Raw genomic sequence first — 20822 nt, 5'->3', positions numbered from 1 at the left:
TATTTCTGAGTACCCCACGATGGGGTTGGGGATCTGGTAACCAACCACATACAAAAGTGGTGTTTATATATAGAGGCCATAAAGAATAACATCTCAGAGTGCTTGCTATTTCAGAGCTATCCTAGAGAAAGTACCGATACAAGTAGCCCCTAAGATCATAATCATAGTTGGTATCTGCATATGAACGTAATATATAACATCACTCCTGAGTGGTGAACAGAATATCAGTAGCGGCGTACACCCCTGGAATAGATCTGGCCATTATCTTTATAAGGCTATTATATACATTGGCCAGTGATTGAGGCTATTGTTTAGCCAAATTGGTCAGATCCATCAACCTCTGTTGATCTATCTAAGATGACCCTGTATGTTTATTCCTAATGAGCGTAGGGACTCTTATGGAGCTGTGTTTTTAAATCATGTGTTCCTCACCTTTATTTATTAACTAGTACACAATAAAAGATATGTTTTATTATCTGTGACACGTATTATAGAGGTTATATCGTGTGGGTTGTATATACCTCTACATGTGTTATTGGGCCGAAATATAGTAGTGTGGCCCCCTGGACTATGCTTTCAACATCAGGTAACAATTTTATGCTTTCAAAACCCCCCCCCCCCCCCCCTCCCGTGATGTCGCTTGTCCAACATCACGTAGCGTTCTTCGTACATGAGAATAGTGTAGATATGTTTATAATTGTGTAAAATATTGGTGAATAATGCAGCAGTCCATTGTGTAACAGGTGCCTTATTTTGTAAGCAAGAATGTCCATATATTTGCAGAAAGAATAGATTCATAAGCATCATATTGATATAAAACACATAGCAAGATGGCAGAATCGAATCTGTTAGTATGACTGGATTCCCATCTGTGTTGTCCAGCTGTTAGTTTCAGTTCATACGTTGTGAAACCAGCTTGATATTTTTTGCATTATTTTCCTGCCAGGGACTATTCTAGGCCTAGAAATCTTCATTCTCCTTAACAATGGCTTGTCATCTCCTTCTACAAATTCACAAAAATATACCAGTGTGGCTTAGGTATAATAAATGTGGTGTATCTTTACATTGTCCAGACCAGTGTACCTCAAGCTGTGGCATAACTACAACTGGCGGCATGCTTGGAGCAACACCTGTAGGTACACTGCTTGGGAAGCACTGGTCTAGTCCTTAGTTGGCTTATTTCATGGCAAAAGTTTGGCACTCCTTTTTGGTGACCAAAATCACACCTGTTTCTGCTAGGTAAGCCCCCATTTTGAGAGCAGGACTAAAATCTCTAAATAGAGTGTAAGGCATATACACCAGTTTTTTTGTTCAATGGGCACCGCAAGCAGCTGCATTTTTATGGTAAATGATGTTGACATAGAACTGATTTACAGTAGTTTCTGCTTGTAGGTTTGAGTCAGTGGAAGCACAGGAATTCTGGGTATTGCAGTAATACTAATATGTGCGCATATTTTATGGGCTGTCTGAAAGTTTGCTTAGGGGGCCCTGTGACTGGCACTGGAACTTCCTAGCAGTGCAACACTATAAAAGGCACCAGAGTGTAAGCAAAGTGTACTTCTGTTGGATACATTTACCCTGTACTCCTTAGTGCAAGCATGACCCCTGAGGCCGCTGGTTAATTGTAGCGGTCGTGTGACATCCACTTCTCATGTAACACCGGAGTGCCGACCACAGGCTCAATGGGGATCAGTTTGGGGACCATGTAGGAGTTTCCTTTTTAAAAGATGAGGGGGCATAAATGAATATGACTCCAGGGGAGATGAGGGGACACCAATGACTGTAAATCCGGGGGAGATGAGGGGACACCAATGACTGTGACTCCGGGGGAGATGAGGGGACCCCAATGACTGTGACTCCGGGGGAGATGAGGGGACCCCAATGACTGTGACTCCGGGGGAGATGAGGGGACCCCAATGACTGTGACTCCGGGGGAGATGAGGGGACCCTAATGACACTGACTCCGGGGGAGATGAGGGGACCCTAATGAAACTGATGGGACCCTAATGACTGTCAATCCGGGGGAGATGAGGGAACCCTAATGACTGATTGATTATATGACGTCAAGTTGCTTTACATGCGGCATCCTGGCTCCTAATTTATTTGCTGACTCCTAGATTCATGACACATTTGTCAAGCCCTGCTGTAAGCAACCTTAGCATTCTTTCTAAGTTATGCATGAAAATATGTGGGTGGTTTCCTTAGTGTTTTTGCAGATTGTGAGGTCTGTTCTCTTGGTTTGTATTTCAGCTGTGAAGCGACTCATGAAGGAAGCGGCAGAACTAAAGGACGCTACAGATCACTATCATGCCCAGCCACTAGAGGTATCAGATACAGTACATCTCAGTGGCAAACTGAATTTTATTACAGGACGGAGACTAACATTATGCTAATTCTTTCTTTACTGAAATTTTAGCAGCAAACAAAGGGTTCACAGATATTAACAAAGAAAAAAGTTCTTTAAATATATGATGTAGAATGACCCGTAGTCCATAGTGGTATAGTCCAACTGTTATATAATGCTCCAACCAGTAAGCCACTTCCTCTTTCTTTGCTGCTAATTACAAAGATAAGTAATATTGTGAAAATTTCCTGTCATTATGTGTGTGTGTGTGTGTATGTTATATATATTAGTGCTGGGCTGTATGGCCTAAAATTAATATCACTGTATTTTTATTTTATTATCACGGTATTACCGCCTGTCCCCCCACCCCGCGAGTGGGGTCCCTGTGCCCACTAGCGGTGTCAAATGTGCCCCCCGCAAGCGCGATCGCTACAATCACTGCTGCGGGGTCCCTGTGCCCACTAGCGGTGTCACAAGAATGCCGAGCGCGGCTCTGTTCCCCATCCCTGTCAACTCTCAGGGTACGGGAACAGATTTAAAAGCCTCACGCGCAGCCAACGTAGTACTACGCAAATAGCGTAGGGCTAACGCCAGGCTCCTAGCGCTGCCTACGTTAGCCCTACGCTATTTGCGTAGTACTACGTTAGCCGCGCGCGAGGCTTTTAAATCTGTTCCCGTACCCTGAGAGCTGACAGGGACGGGGAACAGAGACGCGCTCGGCATTCTTGTGACACCGCTAGTGGGCACAGGGACCCCGCTAGCGGTGGGGATTGATCGTGCTCGCGGGGACACTGGCTGACAGGGGCAGTGGGGGGACACAGTAAATGGATTAGCTTCTGTGGCCCGATTCCGTTCTCGGAATCGGCCAATGAAGCACACCGGGACAAGTGAAGGTGCCGCGCTGGGCTCTACAATTCATCCGGAGGGTGGGGGAGGGGCCCGACCGGTATAGTGGTATGGGCAAAAATCCATACCGTGGGAGAAAAAAAAAAACGGTATACCGCCCAGCACTAAGATATATATTGGCGAAAAATGGTGAACATTTTTTTATATTTATTCACTCCCAAACAGAGCTACATTTCGGCAACCTCACACTGCCATTTTCAAGCCGGCTTGAAAATGACAGCGTGAGGTTGCCAAATGTAGCTCTGTTTGGGAGTGAATAAACATCACATTTTTTTCACCATTTTGGAGTGCCACTGACTTCTCTTCAAGTATATATACACTTCATAGTTACAATGGCCAATGAGAAGCCTAATAAAATGGTTGCTCCCCAATCCTTTGAACACATTGATGAGAACATACTACAGGCAATGGTGGACAAGTTTTGGAATAAGTCCGTCCAGACTGCAATCCGGTTGGCCATGTCCTCCATCCAAGAAGTCGTGTCACAATCTGTGGCTATGGCCATGACTAGACCCAATCTACAGGGTTCTCCAATGGGTCCTAGTACACCCTCTGATCTTTTCTATTCAGCCAAAGACTCAACATCTCACACGGTTGCAGGTCTAAAACCAGTCCTATATCCTCTAAACATATTTTAAAAAATCCCAAAAATTGGAGGACCAGGTAAAAATAAAAGCTTTGACATAAACAAATCTACTGATGTTCCTAGAAAACATCCAATACCCTTGGCCCTAGAGGAGGTACATGTTATGCGGGCATTTAAGGCCTCTGCTAAGGCAAAACCAATTGTTACCCATATTTCTCCTAGTGAATCCTCTGTTGAGGACGCTGAATCATCTGAGTGGGAAGATCAATCTATGTATGAAGATATCTCTGAGGAAAGGGAAGATGATATATGGATGATACAGATTCTGTCATCCTAGATAGCGAAGGAACCCCATACTTTGACCCTGGACAGATTAGACATCCAAGGTCCGGGGAGTGGATTCCTCATCCACAGGTATCCAAATATGTCAGCATGTGGATTACAAAGTCACTAGACAGAACGGCTAGAAATAAGCTCAAATCTGAGTGTCCTAGACCGACACTACCTCCAAAAACTAGCCAATACTCCAGAACTAGATCCCAGCCTAATTACATTTCTGGCTATATCGGGGGGGGGGGGGGGGGGGGTAATCCAAGAAACGGGTTGATAGGTCCTATCGATCTGTACAGGACAGGTTCCTTGACCTTTTAGGGCCATTAACGAATACTGGATTTGCCTGAAAAAGCCTCACTATCAGGTGAACCAGTAGACCTCACTGTATTGAGAGGTTGGGCATAGAGGGCTATAACTAACTCTTCCCTATGCACAGAGCATAAGAGATCCATACTCATGAAGCTCGATCCCCATTAGTACACCTGGCTGCTTCTGAGCAGAGTACTTCATCGGATGGTAATTTGTTGGGTGACTCCTTCATAAAGGAGATTAAAAAAAAAGTATATGGGGCTCTTCTCTACTCTAGACAAGGCCCAAACATCATTAAAACAAGTTTTTAGAGGTCGTGTTTTTGGAAGGGCTGGAAAAAGAAGGGGCCATTTTTCCAGCCATCAGTACCGTGAAGGACAATCCTACAGAGGTCCCTCCCTACCTTCCCCATGACTAGACAGATACTACAACCCATCAACCTCTTTCACCCCCACGCCATTCTTTCCCACAAGAGGATTTCGAGGAACTTCAAAGTCAAGACCTCCTATGGGTAAGTGCAATTCTACCATCTTCTTCCTCATAACGTTGGGAGGAAGGATAGCACATTTTTTTTCTACACTTGGTCTATGATAACGTCAGACTCATTGATACTGAATACAGTTTCAGGTTACCAAATAGTTTGTTTATCCACCTGTCCAGTATCAGTTTCCTCACCCAATGATTTTTCTCTCAGACCAAAATCTTGTACAACAAGAAATCAAGGAACTATGTTCCAAAGGCACAATCATTCAGGTCCCTCTAGATTCAATAGGTTTTCTGAGCAACCTATTTTTAGTGAAAAGGAAAGATGGAGGTCACAGACCAGTAATAAACTTAAAACCCTCAACAATTATGTATGTTACCAACACTTCAAAATGGAGGGTATCCATCTTCTAAGAGACCTCTTACTACAAGACTACTGGCTGGTCAAGGTGGACCTAAAAGATGCCTACCTCACGGTGCCTATGTACCCCATGTCTCAGCCTAACGTTGGAAGGAACAAAAAGTGACAGTTTACCAGTCTTCCTTTTGGTCTATCCTCGGCCCCATGGGGTTTCACAAAAAATACTGAAACCTGTAATCGCTATCCTGAGGGCTTGAGGGTGAGGTTAATAATATACTTAGATGATATACTTATCATGGCCAATACTTTAGATTTAATCCATCTAAACATGCAATGGACAATAACCTTACTATCCAATTTGGGATTTTTGATCAGTTACATAAAAAATTCCATTTTGACTCCTTCCAAATTACTAGAGTTTTTAGGGTTCATAATCAATACCCAATCTGCTACTCTGAGTCTTCAGGGAAATACATTCTGTTCTGAACAAACATCTAGTATCACTCCGCTCCATTAGGTTTACTTTCTGCTTCCATTAAAGCATTATTCCCTGCACCTCTACATTACAGGGCCCTCCAACAACTAAAAGCCCGACATTTGAGAGAAGGATTATGATGCTCAGACGATGTTCCCCTTACTCCAGATGCCAAAAGGAACTTTTTGGTGGCTCCAGCATATCCAATCATGGGATGGGAAAGCCATTTTCAATTAATTTCCAGACCTGATCATAGCATCAGCCAGTCTTTCCAGATGGGGTGCTTGATGCTGTCCACTCTCCACAGGAGGAAAATGGTCAGAAGAGGAATCTCTTCTTCACATTAGTTGCCTAGAATTACTAGCGGGATCCTTTGCCCTAATAAGCTTTACCAAAAACAGATCTCATTGTTGTTTTCTTCTGCAGATTGACAATATTTCCACAGTCCAATACATCAATTGATTGGGAGGCACCAAATCAAAATTGTTAGACAACATCACAAAAGATTTTTGACATTTTGTCTGGAGAAAGGTATCATCTTGAAAGCAGAGTATCTACCAGGATTGTGCAATTCCATAGCAGATTGGAACTCTCGTTTCCTAATCGACAACAGCGATTGGAAACTAGATCCTCTAATCTTCAATCAATTCAATCATTTATGGGGTCCCATACACAAATCTATTTTCTTCACGTCTGAACTGTCAGATTCCTCAATTTTTCAGCTGGCATCCGGATCCGGAATCTCTGGGCACGGATGCCTTACTCCAGACATGGCCTCCAGAAACGCTGTATGCCTTTCCACCTTTTGTTTTGATTTCACGGACTATCCTCCTGACCAGATCACAGAAGTCAATGATAGTTTTAATAACCCCATTATGGCCAACTCAGTCTTGGTTTCCCCAAGCTTTGGCAATGTCCATAGATTGCCCTCGCATCCTTCCATCATATTGAATCTATCTGGGAACACTCATCCTCTCACATTGTCAGACCAACTATAGCCTGGCTCATTTCAGGTCATCAAGATCTGATTTTCAGCTTTCAGAATCAGCTTGCAACATCCTCTCAGTCACTTGGGCCCTAGGTACCACAACAGATTACAGATCTGCCTGGAAAATTTGGTCTAACTGGTGCATGCAACGGGTTTTGTATCCAATACATGCACCTTTAAACAGTCATACATTTTTTTATCTGACTCTTTTGATGCAGGAAAAGCTTATTGGACTATTAATGTATACCGATCAGCTATTTCCTTTTATCTTTCCCCTATTCATTACTATACAGAATAGATAATCTGTCTATCAACAAAAGTAGGTCACAGAATAATAGACTTATTAAAATATAACTTTTATTACATGCCCATAAAACCAAGGGTAACACACAGTGCTCAAAGAGCTGGTAAAATCAATTAGTGGAAGAGCACAATGCTCATAACTCATCTGATAAAGCACATAACACATTACGCATCAATCTCAAATGGATATGCATAAAAATGATGCCAAACATAAATCACGTGATAAATACTCAAAAGAAAAGTACACGTAATAATGTAGCTGAGATGCCCTAGCCCCAGGTGACACATAGGATAAGGAGAGGGACAACTGGGAAGGCCGGGACCGGGAGCCTATGACTCCCTACTGCGAACGCTGCTCTAGGCCCTACACCTAGGCGGAATAGTTGTCCTAAAAAGGACGGTCCCACGCCGGAACCTCACTAACACTTGCTATCCTTAACCTATGGTACACTAACTCACTTGCTGAAGATATACACTGACTTACTAGCCGGACCAGTCCCTACAGCTATGTGTGCAATAATACAATCAGATATTCTTGATAATGAGTACCAAAGGTCCTCAACTATTCCCAAACAGATAGAGGGGGTATATACTACTCAAGTAATCATAAACCTGTGGATTGTGCACATATGAGCGGCCACCACTCGAAGCTGGATCTCTGCACTTGGAAACACAGAGGGATTGAGCCCTATCATGTAATCCATCTCTCTCCTGATGATCCGTGATGGAAGAAACGCGTTGAGAGGCTTTTTTGCATCTATGACCTCCACTTATATAAGTAAACATTCTTAAATTCCTCACAGCTCATACTGCTCAATATCTTTGGGATATAGGTATGTGTTGATATATTTTTTAAATGGTATTTTTTTTTGTGCAACACTTGTCCACGCTATGCACGTCTGGGAGATGTATATGTATGTATGATTCACTGCAGATTTTTGGTGCATTGCATGTGCTACTGACGCATACATCTGGTAGACAGCATGTACCTTGGATTTACGTGGTCTGCATGATCTGTTTAAACAGCGCACACCTGCTTTATTGCTGCTATACGTTTTGTGGCTTATCTGTTTGTGTTGCTGTGTGTATAAATCTGTCTGGCAACACAAGCTTGCGGCATTTACTGCTAAGCTTGGCTGTATACACATTTTTTACTGTCAAGCTTGCTTGTTGTATCGCTTCTATGTATTGCAGCATGTACATTGCCTACTACTTATAGCTAACCGTGCGCATTGTGACACTGTATAAAGATTAATTTGGAGGGCTATTATTTTCTAGATAAACTGGTACTGTATATGTATATTCATTATCTGTACCGGAGGATACCAATCAGATGCTGCACTGCCAAATATAATACACCATATCCACAAGAATTGCCTATGCATGCTGCATGTGAGTGCACCATCCACAGGTTTATGATTACTTGAGTAGTATATACCCCCTGTATCTGTTTGGAATAGTTGAGGACCTTTTGGTACCCATTATCAAGAATATCTGATTGTATTATTGCACATGTAGCCGTAGGGACTGTCCGGCTAGTAAGTCAGTGTATATCATTAGCAAGTGAGTTAGTGTACCATAGGGTAAGAACAGAAAGTGTTAGTGAGGTTCCTGCGTGTGACCGTCCTTTTTAGGGCAACTATTCCGCCTAGGGGTTGGGCCTAGAGCAGCGTTAGCAGTAGGGAGTGATAGGCTCCTGGTCCTGGCCTTCCCAGTTGTCCCTCTCCTTATCCTATGTGTCACCTGGGGCTAGGGCATGTCAGCTACATTATTTCTTATACTTTTCTTTTGAGTATTTATCACGTGATTTATCTTTGGCATCATTTTTATGCATATCTATTTGTGGATTGATGCTTACTGTGTTATGTGCTTTATTAGATATAGCAGAGGAGTTATGAGCATTGTGCTCTTCCACTAATTGATTTGGCGAGCTCTTTGAGCACTGTGTGTTACCCTTGGTTTTATGGGCATGTAATAAAAGTTATATTTTAATAAGTCTATTATTCTGTGACCCATTCCCCCTTTGACCGCAATGAAAATAGAACATACCGACATTTCTTGCAATTCCGGCCGAACGCAAGATGCGAGGTGCACAAAACTTGCTGTGCTGGTGCAGACAGTGGCACCCGACAAGCCTGCCTTTTTTCATGCCTTACCTCTAGGAAAATCCTTTAATTTGTAAATTGTTAAAAGGTATAAAATTTAGAAGACCCCCCCCCCCCCCCTTACCCAAATATCAATCTACTTGGGATGTCACATTGGTTTTAAATCTAATAGATTTCTAGGGAGAAAATTATTTTCTCACACTAAAATTCTTTCAATCATAATATTAATATAAGTTCACCCTTTGTTTGCTAAAATTTCAGTGAAGAAAGAATTTGCATAATGTTCGTCAATATTTTCCGTCACCAAGGGTAGGAAAATCCCCAATTTTTTATGCATTAGATTAGATGGATTCATCTCACAAGCTGTTTTTGTATGTGAATGCAACATATACAGGTTTGTATTCAGTTAAATTGTGGATCAGCTATGGTAACCACATGCAATAACCAACCACACCCACTCCCAACACCCCCAAAAACACAGAATGCTGTGGTTATAGCATTTGCTTCTGTCATTTTCCCATAGGCTTCTCTGTAGACTACAAGATCATTTATTTAAAATGATAGTATCATTTCTTGCCATTCAGTATATAAAAAAGGCATTTTACCAGCATACATTCTCTACCTGTTCCTGACTGTTTTAATAATTGTAACTGTTATTTCTGTGTTGTTAAAGGATAATCTTTTTGAATGGCACTTCACAGTCCGGGGTCCACCAGATTCAGATTTTGATGGTGGCATTTACCACGGCAGAATTGTTCTTCCACCTGAATATCCCATGAAACCTCCAAGTATCATTTTGTTAACAGTAAGTCTGTCATTTCTAGTTTCAGCCTGCTTTAGAACATATTTATGTACTGTAATTTCATATTATTATTATTATTATGTGCATTTTTCTTTACCCAGGCTAACGGTAGATTTGAAGTTGGAAAGAAAATTTGCTTAAGTATTTCTGGGCATCATCCTGAAACATGGCAGCCATCTTGGAGCAGTAAGTGTCTGCCTTTACACAATGTAATAACCATTGACTTTTTTTACAATTGAAACTTATTTTCTTTTGAAATGAAAACAAGACTTAGGCTAGGTTCACACATCCGTCCCGTTTTTCTCCCGTCACTACCTCCTAAACGGACCATACTACTAACGGATGCAAACTGATGCAAACAGATGACACCAATCAATGTGGTTTAATATGAGAACAGTGAAGGAGTCACACCACACAAAAACAAAAGTTTTAGATTTTAGAAAAACAGACTTTTCAAAAATTAGATTGGTTCTAAATGAGTCCCTATCAGACTGGAACAAATTACATGGAGTTCAGGAGAAATGTGACTACTTAAAAGACACTTTATTGAAGGCAACAGAAAATTGCACTAGACTTGTCAGTAAAAGCAGAAAAAGGAAGAGACCACTGTGGTACTCAGTAGAAGTGGCAAAATCATAAAAAAAAAAAAAAAAAAACTAGCATTTAGTAATTCTAAAACAACCCAGAGCAATGAAGATAGGGAAATCTACAAGACTAGGCAGAAAGAGGCCAAGCAAGTTATAAGTACTTCTAAAGCACAGGCAGAAGAAAAACTAGCTCAGTCTGTAAAAAAAAAAAAAAAGGGGATAAGACAGATATATAAATGAAAAAAGGAAATTAAAACAAGGAATAACTAAATTAAAAACAAAGGAAGGAAGGTATGTAGAAGAGAACAAGGGGCTAGCCGACTGCCTTAATGAATACTTCTGTTCAGTTTTTACAGAAGAAAAAGAAGGAAAAGGACCTCCATTAGAGAGGAAAACTAAGGGATTGTTTGATGCATGTGTCTTTACAGAGGAAGAGGTTCTAAGTTTGCTTTCTAAAGTGAAGACAAATCACAGGGGCCTGATGGGATACACCCAAAATTATTAAGAGTTTAGTGGTGAGCTAGCAAAACCGTTAAGATTGATGAAATAAATCAATGGTAACAGGAGCCATCCTGGAAGATTGGAAATTAGCAAATGTTGTGCCCATTCACAAGAAAGGTAGTAGGGAGGAATCAAGCAACTATAGGCCAGTAAGTCTGACATCAATAGTGGGGAAATTAATGGAAACCCTACTAAAGGATAGGATTGTGGAACATCTAAAATCCCATGGATTGCAAGATGAAAAACATGGGTTTACTTCAGGGAGATCAGGTCAAACAAATCTTATTGATTTTTTTGACTGGGTGACTAAAATAATAGATGGTGGAGGGGCAGTAGACATCACATATCTAGATTTTAGTAAGGCTTTTGACACTGTCCCACATAGAAGACTTATCAATAAACTACAGTCATTGAGCTTGGACTCCAATATTGTTGAGTGGATTAGGCAGTGGCTGAGTAACAGACAACAGAGGGTTGTAGTCAATGGAGAATATTCAGAGCACGGTCTTGTCACCAGTGGGGTATCTCAGGGATCTGTACCAGGACCAATATTGTTTAATATCTTCATTAGTGATATTACAGAAGGTCTCGATGGTAAGGTATGTCTTTTTGCTGATGACACAAAGATATGTAACAGGGTTGATGTTCCTGGAGGTATACGCCAAATGGAAAAGGATCTAGGCAAACTAGAAGAATGGTCAGAACTCTGGCAACTGAAATTTAATGTGGATAAGTGCAAGATAATGCACCTGGGGCATAAAAACCCTCAGGCAGAATATAGATTATTTGACACAGCCCTGACCTCAGTATCTGAGGAGAGGGATTTAGGAGCAATTATTTCAGAAGACTTAAAGGTAGGAAGACAATGTAATTGAGCAGCAGGAAACGCTAGCAGAATGCTTGGATGTATAGGGAGAGGTATAAGCAGTGGAAAGAGAGAAGTGCTCATGCCGCTGTACAGAACACTGGTGAGACCCCATTTGGAGTATTGAGCTCAGTACTGGGGGCCGTATCTCCAGAAGTATATAGATACTCTAGAGAGAGTTCAGAGAAGAGCTACTAAACTAGTACATTGATTGCAGGATAAAACTTACCAGGAAAGGTTAAAGGACCTTAACATGTATAGCTTGGAAAAAAGAAGACAGAGGGGATATGATAGAGACTTTTAAATGCACACGGTAAAGGAGGAGAGCATAAACTACCACAAGAGGACATAGTTTTAAATTAGAGGGGCAAAGGTTTATGCAGTGATATCAGGAAGTATTACTTTACTGAGAGAGTAGTGGATGCATGAAATAGCCTTCCTGCAGAAGTGGTCACTGCAAATACAGTGAAGGAGTTTAAACATGCATGGGATAAGGATAAGGCTATCCTTCATATAAGATAGGGCCAGGGACTATTGATAGGATTCAGATTATTGGGCAGACTAGATGGGCCAAATGGTTCTTATCTGCCGACACATTCTATGTTTCTATGACATTCTGTGGCATCCTTTTGCATCAGTTTTTCATCCGTTAGTATAAAAAGTCAGCCACCTACAGACTCCTGCAGCCAGGACTACTACTACTCTCATCATGGAACAGACTTGTTTCCATGATGAGAGCAGTAGTTCCCTGGCTGCAGGAGTCTGCCGGTGTCTGGGGAGACTACATTACTGCTTGTACTACTACCCCCATCATGGAACAAAGTCTGTTCGATGATGGGGGTTGTAGTACAGGGGCTGACGGATTGATCCCCGCGGGAAGCTCTGAATGGCTGGTGCTGAGGAGCCTGTCAGAGCTCCCAGCGGGGATTTTAAAATGAACATTGTGAGTGGCCGCGGGGGGGGGGGGGGGCAGACATATAGCCTATATATCTAGCCCCCCAGTGCATTTATAATATGCCCCCCACAGTGCATTAATAAACATATGACCCCCGCCATCGCTATATATATTATATATATATATATACACCCATATTTTTATTTCTTGTGCAAATTGCGCCAGGAATCTGGCACATTTGCATTAGTAAATCTCCACCAATGTTCCAGAAACAAAGGCAGTGAAAGAAATACGTATTGTTATTTTTTTTTCTTTAAGTATTTCTTCCAAGATGAAATATAACAATGAAATCACAGATGATGCATGAGGATTCATACAGAGAAATAATAAAGCACAGGATATGATGAGCAGTATAACAGGTTTACACTGAGGGAGACAAACCGGTCGGTCAATTCTCCTTATTGGAAGTCTAATATTATGGTAAAGTAGTACATCAGGAAGAAGGTAGATGGGCTCTTTGCTTAATCAGCATTAGAAAGATTGTAGCTAATGTGTGTACAGAAATTTTGTTAAAATTCTTAAATGGGCACTCTCATTAAAAAATGTTTTGCTATTGCACTCCTTATGGTAAATAAAAAAAATCTTTCTAATGTACTTTGTTAAAAAAAATGAAGTTTTCTGTTTTATTTGTGCTTAACCCCTTAAGGACTCAGTGCGTACCTGTACGTCCATGAGTCCGCTCCCGTTCTATAACGTGGGGTCATAGCGGGTCGGGCCCGGCCTCTAACAACGGTCGGGACCCGTGGCTAATAGCGCGCGCCACTGTTCATGGTGCAGCGCGCTATTAACACTTTAGACGCGCTGCTCAAAGTTGATCGCCGCGTCTACAGGGAAACTAAAGTGCTGCCGTTTAGCTCAGGGGGCTGTTTGGGACCACCACGGTGAAATCGCGGCGTCCCGAACAGCTGTAGGACACAAGGAGGGTCCCCTTACCTGCCTCCTGATGTCCGATCGCTGAATGACTGCTCAGTGCCTGAGATCCAGGCATGAGCAGTCAAGCTGCAGAATCATTGATCAATGGTTTCCTATGAGAAACCATTGATCAATGTAAAAGATCAGTGTGTGCAGTGTTATAGCCCCCGTACAGGGCCCTGTTTGTCCTCAGTGTACAGAGCCCTGCTTGTCCTCAGTGTACATGGCCCTGCTTTAAAATGCCGAAAAATTCAAATGCACGAAATATCGCTATAACCTATCGGCCTGAAAGTTAACAGGTTATCGGTATCAGCTCTAAAAAATCAAAATTGGTCGATCCCTAATTTAACCCCTTCCCTAATAAAAGTTTGAATCACCCCCCCCCTTTTCCCATTTAATAAAAAAAAACAGTGTAAATAAAAATAAACATGTGGTATCGCCGTGTGCGGAAATGTCCAAATGATAAAAATATATCTTAAATTAAACCGCATGGTCAATAGTGTGTGCGCAAAAAAATTCCAAAGTCCAAAAAAATTTATAAAAAGCAATCAATAAGTCCGATCAATACAAAAATGGTACCGATAAAAACTTCAGATCACGGTGCAAAAAAATGAGCTCTCATACCGCCCCATACGCGGAAAAATTAAAAAGTTTTATGGGGTTCATAAGTTATGCATGTAGTTATGATTTTACGACAAAATCAAACCTATATAAGTAGGGTATCATTTTAATCGTATGGACCTACAGAATAAAGAGAAGGTGTCATTTTTACCGAAAAATATATTGTGTAGAAGCAGAAGCCCCCAAAATTACAAAATTGCATTTTTTTTCTTCAATATTGTCGCACAATTATTTATTTTTTTTGGGACCTATAACACTGCAAAAAAAAAATAAAAAAAAAAGTGAATAAAGATCATTTAACTCCTCCCGTATTAAAAGTTTGAATCACCCCCCCTTTTCCAATAAAAAAAAAAAACTGTGTAAATAAAAATAAACATATATGGTATCACCGCGTGCGGAAATGTCCGAATTATAAAAAAATATCATTAATTAAACCGCTCGGTCAATGGCGTGCGCGCAAAAAAATTCCAAAGTCCAAAATAGTGCATTTTTGGTCACTTTTTATATCATTTAAAAATGAATAAAAAGTGATCAATAAGTCCTATCAATGCAAAAATGGTACCGTTAAAAACTTCAGATCACGGCGCAAAAAATGAGCCCTCATACCGTCCCATACACAGAAAAATAAAAAAGTTATAGGGGTCAGAAGATGTCAATTTTAAACGTATTAATTTTCCTGCATGTAGTTATGATTTTTTCCAGAAGTCCGACAAAATCAAACCTATATAAGTAGGGTATCATTTTAATCGTATGGACCTACAGAATAAAGATAAGGTGTTATTTTTACCGAAAAATGTACTACGTAGAAACGGAAGCCCCCAAAAGTTACAAAACGTCGTTTGTTTTTTTCAATTTTGTCGCACAATGATTTTTTTTTTTCCGTTTCACCGTAGATTTTTGGGCAAAATGACTGACGTCATTACAAAGTAGAATTGGTGGCGCAAAAAACAAGCCATCATATGGATTTTTAAGTGCAAAATTGAAAGAGTTATGATTTTTTAAAGGCAAGGAGCAAAAAACGAAAATGCAAAAACGGAAAAAACCCCGGTCCTTAAGGGGTTAAAGGGGTATTCCAGGCCAAAACTTTTTTATATATCAACTGGCTCCGGAAAGTTAAACAGATTTGTAAATTACTTCTATTAAAAAATCTTATTCCTTCTAATAGTTATTAGCTTCTGAAGTTGAGTTGTTGTTGTTTTCTGTCTAACTGCTCTCTGATGACTCACGTCCCGGGAGCTGTGCAGTTCCTATGGGGATATTCTCCCATCATGCACAGCTCCCGGGACGTGACATCATCATTGAGCAGTTAGACAGAAAACTTCAGAAGCTAATTACTATTGGAAGGATTAAGATTTTTTAATAGAAGTAATTTACAAATCTGTTTAACTTTCCAGAGCCAGTTGATATATATATATAAAAAAAGGTTTTGCCTGGAATACCCCTTTAAGGGGTTAAAAAAGCTGTCTCTAAGTGTCTCCCTACTTGTCCAGATTTCCCCCTAACTCATGCACAGACATTGGACTCCTGCTGGCCTGGCAGAAGTCCAAAATCAGGAAATGCAGTCTGGAGTGCTGCGGGGGATGGATTGTATTAGTGAGTGCAGCCTTAGCCAATCATAGCTCATATCACTCACTGAACTGCTCTGGGCTGTGTGTAGCAGAGTGAGGGAGGACGTGTTCCCCTGTATGGCTTCAGATGATGTCACGTCTGTGAATCTGACTGAGACTGAGCAGAAAATACAGAGCAATATAAAGGTAGAAAACTACAAGATAAATAAAGGGCGGGGTGGTTTATCATGATGGGGGCAGTGAACTGGGAGGATTACAAAATTTAACAAGTTCATGAAAGGTACTCTTTAAAGGGGTTCTCCGGAGGGGAAAAAAAATGTTTTCAAATCAGCTGGTGACTGAAAGTTATACAGATTTGTAATCTACTTCTGCTGAAAAATCTTAATCCTTCCAGTACTTACCAGCTGCTGTTTGCTCCAGAGAAAGTAGTGTAGTCTTCAGACACAGTTCTTTCTGCTGCCACCTCTGTCTATGTAACTATTTGAGGGCTGAAATGGTGACCGGTGAAACCAGGTGGTGCTGCAGCAATCTACCTCTACAGAGGTGTTGGCTGTCATGTACTGAATATCAGGGGCTCTGGAGACGTCCATTGTCAGAGGGATAAGGATTTAGCTGCTTGCAAGAGATGCCTGATAAGAGTTTTTATTTATTTATTTGCATTGGCGGCGAGACCAATGACCACATGGTGAGCAGTGGCAGAAACCGGGTCACCTGCACTATCTACCCATAAATTCAAGTTAGTGCAGGTGACTCTGCTGTAAGATTGCCTTTAATAGTAGGTAGTATCCCCTTGCAGTCATTAGTAGCAGCTCCCCTTGTAGACCGTAGCCCTCCTGTAGACATAAGTAGCAGCCCCCCTGTAGACCACAGCCCCCCTTTAGACAGCAGCAGCCCCCCGCCCCCTTTAGACAGCAGCAGGGCCCCCCGCCTATTAGATAGCAGCCCCCCTTTAGACAGTGGGCCCCCATTTAAACAGCAGCAGCCGCCCCCACTTTAGACAGCAGCAGGGCCCCCACTTTAGACAGCAGCAGGGCCCCCCTCCTTTAGGCAGCAGCAGGTCCCCGTTAAGACAGCAGCAGAGCCCCCCCCCCCCCCCCGCTTAGACAGCAGCAGAGCCCCCCCCCCCCCCCCCCCCCCCCCCCCCCCCGCTTAGACAGCAGCAGGCCCCCCCTGTAGACATTAGTAGCAACCCCCTCCTTGCAGGCAGCTCACCTCCTCGGGTTGGGTGCTGGTGCTGCCGCTCTGCTGCCCCGTCTTCCGGTCCGCATCGTTTCGTCCTATGGAGGAGCATGTGACATACACGTCACTCTGCTTCCTGCGTAGCGTTACGCTGGGCTCAGGGGAGGAGGTGGAGTGACGTGTGTGTCACATGCTCCTCCATGGAACACTATGATGCGGACGGGAGGATGGGAGAACGGGGCAGCAGAGCGGCACCAAGTATCGGGCATGGTATCGGGGACATTAAACAAGTCCCTGATACCATGCAAATGGCTAGTATCGGCCCCGATACCGATACCAGTATCGGGACATCCCTACATTACATAGAAACATTTTAGTGTAATGGACTTCAGAAAATAGTTTCCCTAATTTTGATTCCCATGCTCTTCGGAACCATGGAAGTTGCTGAAATCTAATCAATATCAATAATTGTTAAACATTTCATAAGTGATGGAAATGGCATATAGAGGGCAGGAGGTAGAGAAGAACATGTTTTCAAATAATGACACGAATAAAAATGTTTAATTGAAAAGACTAAAAGGTGGTTCGTCCTGTGGGAGTCTGATCAGCTTAGATGGATGATAGGGAAAGCAGATGAACTGAAAATGAAGTGACCAGCTGACTTTAGTCTAAAGTGTCTGGCCAACTTTAGTAGTGTCTAAAAAGTCATAATAATCATGCCCATACATATTTTAGAAACTTACTTTAGTCTAGTGATAGTGGAGAATGGAAACAAATATAGCTGTACTCCTCTTTACTGGCCTGCAGCCTTGTCTTTTGTCCTCTTCTATACCACACTGACTCTCTGTGACTTGCCCCCTGGCAGGAAAGTTGACAAGCAGCGAGCATGCACAGAGACGTGCTAGTCCTGCCCTTACTTCCTGTTTTTTGTCTCTGTGGCCGGGGACCAAGACAAGCAGCGTAGTGCTTAAGGACATGCTGTTGTTTTAATCAGAAGGAGGACACCTAGTGGCAGCAGGTATAGGGCAATATTTCTTATATAAACATTACTGATAACAGGAATGCATTCCAAAATTGCATAAGTTTTTCCAAATGACAGTGTCCATTTAATATTTCTTAGGACAGATTTACAATGTGTTGTGAAGCTGTGTTCTTTCCATATTTTCCTAAGACTTATGGAAATGGTAATGGTAATCCTTGCAGCTGGCCAACATGAATTCTGCCTATTCCTGATTCCGTTGCCATTGCAAAGCTTTGCACATTGGAGGTGGGGGAGCTGATGTGGAAAAGACGGGAGCTCGGCGAGCCGCCTCTCCACCTTCATTGCACAAAACTGTGCAATGACAACGAAATTAGGAACGGGCAGAACTCAGGAAATATTACACCTATTTACCCTCTTTTTACAGCTATTCACCCGCACTATAACCCACTATATTAGGTTTAGTGCTGGTGAACTAGCTGTCAGTTTCTCTTTAAGTGTAAGTTTAAGTAAAACAAAAAACTTTGGACATTTCATAGAAATATCAAAAGTTTTGATCAGTTGGGGGTCTCAGTGCTGAGACCCCAAATGATTATTAGAATGAGCAAGCAGAAGTGTGTGGCTATGTGCTTCTTTCTTTGGCTTGCGGCGATCTCCATCCAGCTTCACTATATGGCCCGATACACTTATTATTGGGCCATCTAGTGAAACAGAACAAAGTTCACTGGGAGCAGGGGAGTGAAGCGCAGAACCACACACTACTTTCTCCATGCTCATTCTAATGATCAGCAGGGGTCTCCGCACCAAGACATCAACCAATCAAAACTTTCAGTGTGTCTTTATGACATGTCAAAAGTTTTAAATGACAGACGCTTTAATTATCCTAATTACTTATGAACTAATAAAATGTATCTTTATGTTTTAAGTCCGAACTGCATTGTTGGCTATCATTGGATTCATGCCTACAAAAGGAGAAGGTGCCATAGGTTCCCTGGATTACACACCTGAAGAGAGGAAATCACTTGCCAAAAAGTAAGCAGACAATTTTTTGGGGTTTCCATGGCATGAGACTAGGCCTGTTAATGCACTGTTGTCAGTAGGCAGTGCGCATCCTTTGTGAAAATCGGCTATAAAAATATGCATGTCCACTTGATTAGAACATATGGTTTTTATGTCAGGAAGTGAATTCAAATATAAACCTGTTAAGTAAGCGTTGAACCTTGCGTTCTTGTGTATGCATGCTGCATTGGGTTGGATACTGAAAAAACAAGATTTTTTAATATGACAAATTTCTATTTTGGCTGTACATTAGTCCCACCCTCTTATCCTTTCAAACCCTCTTTCTCACCTGATGTGATCAGGTCAGGAAGAAACGCATGGTCCAAATTATATGTTCTTTGATACCTGCCTGTATTCTGTAGGATGCACATAGTCCTGGAATTGAGTGAAGTTCACTTGAAATAACAATGGGGGACATGTATCAAAGATTTTACTCCTCTTCTGTGTGAATTTTTTTGGCGCAAAATTTTGCGCAAGCACTTTTTTTTGCGCATGTTTTGGTAGAGCATGTTCTCCAGATGTGGCCGCATCAGGGTACCTTGGAGTGACATCTATAGTACGCATGGATTTATTAACTGCGTACTTTTCCTTTACACCAAAAATTTGGCCGCAAGAGCTGTTTTTTTTTTTTTTTTTTTTGCGCAAATATAGGCCATCTTGGACTTAACGTAGCAAGATGCTCTAAATCATCGATTCTATTTTCCAAAGAGTGGATGGAGGAGATTACTATATTTTCCCGCAATTTATGAAACTCATTGCGCTTGATTGATAAATTTAGCGCTTCTGCGCATAATTTAGCATTTGGGAAAAGGGGTAAACTTCTTCTACCATACACAAATAATGATACATGTCCCCCAATATATACAAAAATCATTCTTCATTACTCTTTCTATTCAGGTCCCAAGACTACTTCTGTGAAGCTTGTGGGATAAGTATGAAATCTGCTTTGCTACCACTTAACTCTGAGTCTAGTCGAGATGACAAAGAAGACCGGGAGCTTGCTAGACAAATCAGTTTTACGGTATTAATAGATATTTGTTCTGATCTTGTCGATCAGGTTATGTTAATAGCAGCATCCTGATGTGTCGATGTCATCTCCTATTGTGATCATTTATTCCTATAGTAGAGAAGTAAAGAATTAGTAATTCTGCAGTTTGTATGTACTAAATATTGACTCTGAGATCCTTGCTTTCACCGTCTGTACCAACAGTAGCAATGTGGTGGTTATTCTTAACCCCTTAATGTATGTCCTGAGGCACTGGTACTTCGCTCACCAGGACCTACATTTATGTCCTGTAAATGATGTGAGCACTGGACCGGTGCTCATATCATGCACGGCAGGTCCTGGCTGCTGTGAGCAGCCAGGGACCTTCCGTTAATGGTGGATATCATCGATCGCGCTGATGTTTCCAATTAAACCCCCAGATGCAGTGATCAATACAGGATCAGATCAGCCACGATGGTGGACAGAGTTCCCTTTACCTGCTCCGGCTGTCATCCCAGGGGTCTTCTTCTCTGGTCTACCTTCCAGCAGACCAGAGAAGTAGATCGCCGATAATACTGATCAGTGCTATGCTTTTGCATAGCACTGAACAGTATTA

General features: G+C 41.8%; 1 protein-coding gene across 2 annotated transcripts in view; it reads left to right on the top strand.

The window, feature by feature from the left end:
* Positions 1-20822, top strand: part of UBE2J1 (ubiquitin conjugating enzyme E2 J1) — a 52139-nt gene that overhangs the window by 17805 nt on the left and 13512 nt on the right. For both annotated transcript variants that reach the window (XM_056566098.1, XM_056566099.1), the window contains exons 2-6: positions 2251-2324; positions 9867-9998; positions 10097-10181; positions 19089-19194; positions 20119-20242. In XM_056566098.1, coding sequence (XP_056422073.1) covers positions 2251-2324; positions 9867-9998; positions 10097-10181; positions 19089-19194; positions 20119-20242 — 521 coding nt within the window. The remainder of the gene's footprint in view (positions 1-2250; positions 2325-9866; positions 9999-10096; positions 10182-19088; positions 19195-20118; positions 20243-20822) is intronic.

The sequence above is a fragment of the Hyla sarda genome, chromosome 3, assembly GCF_029499605.1.
Source record: "Hyla sarda isolate aHylSar1 chromosome 3, aHylSar1.hap1, whole genome shotgun sequence".
In the NCBI taxonomy this organism is placed as follows: Eukaryota; Metazoa; Chordata; class Amphibia; order Anura; family Hylidae; genus Hyla; species Hyla sarda.
Note: the sequence above shows the minus strand (reverse complement) of the source record. Positions and strands in the feature narration are given on the sequence as shown.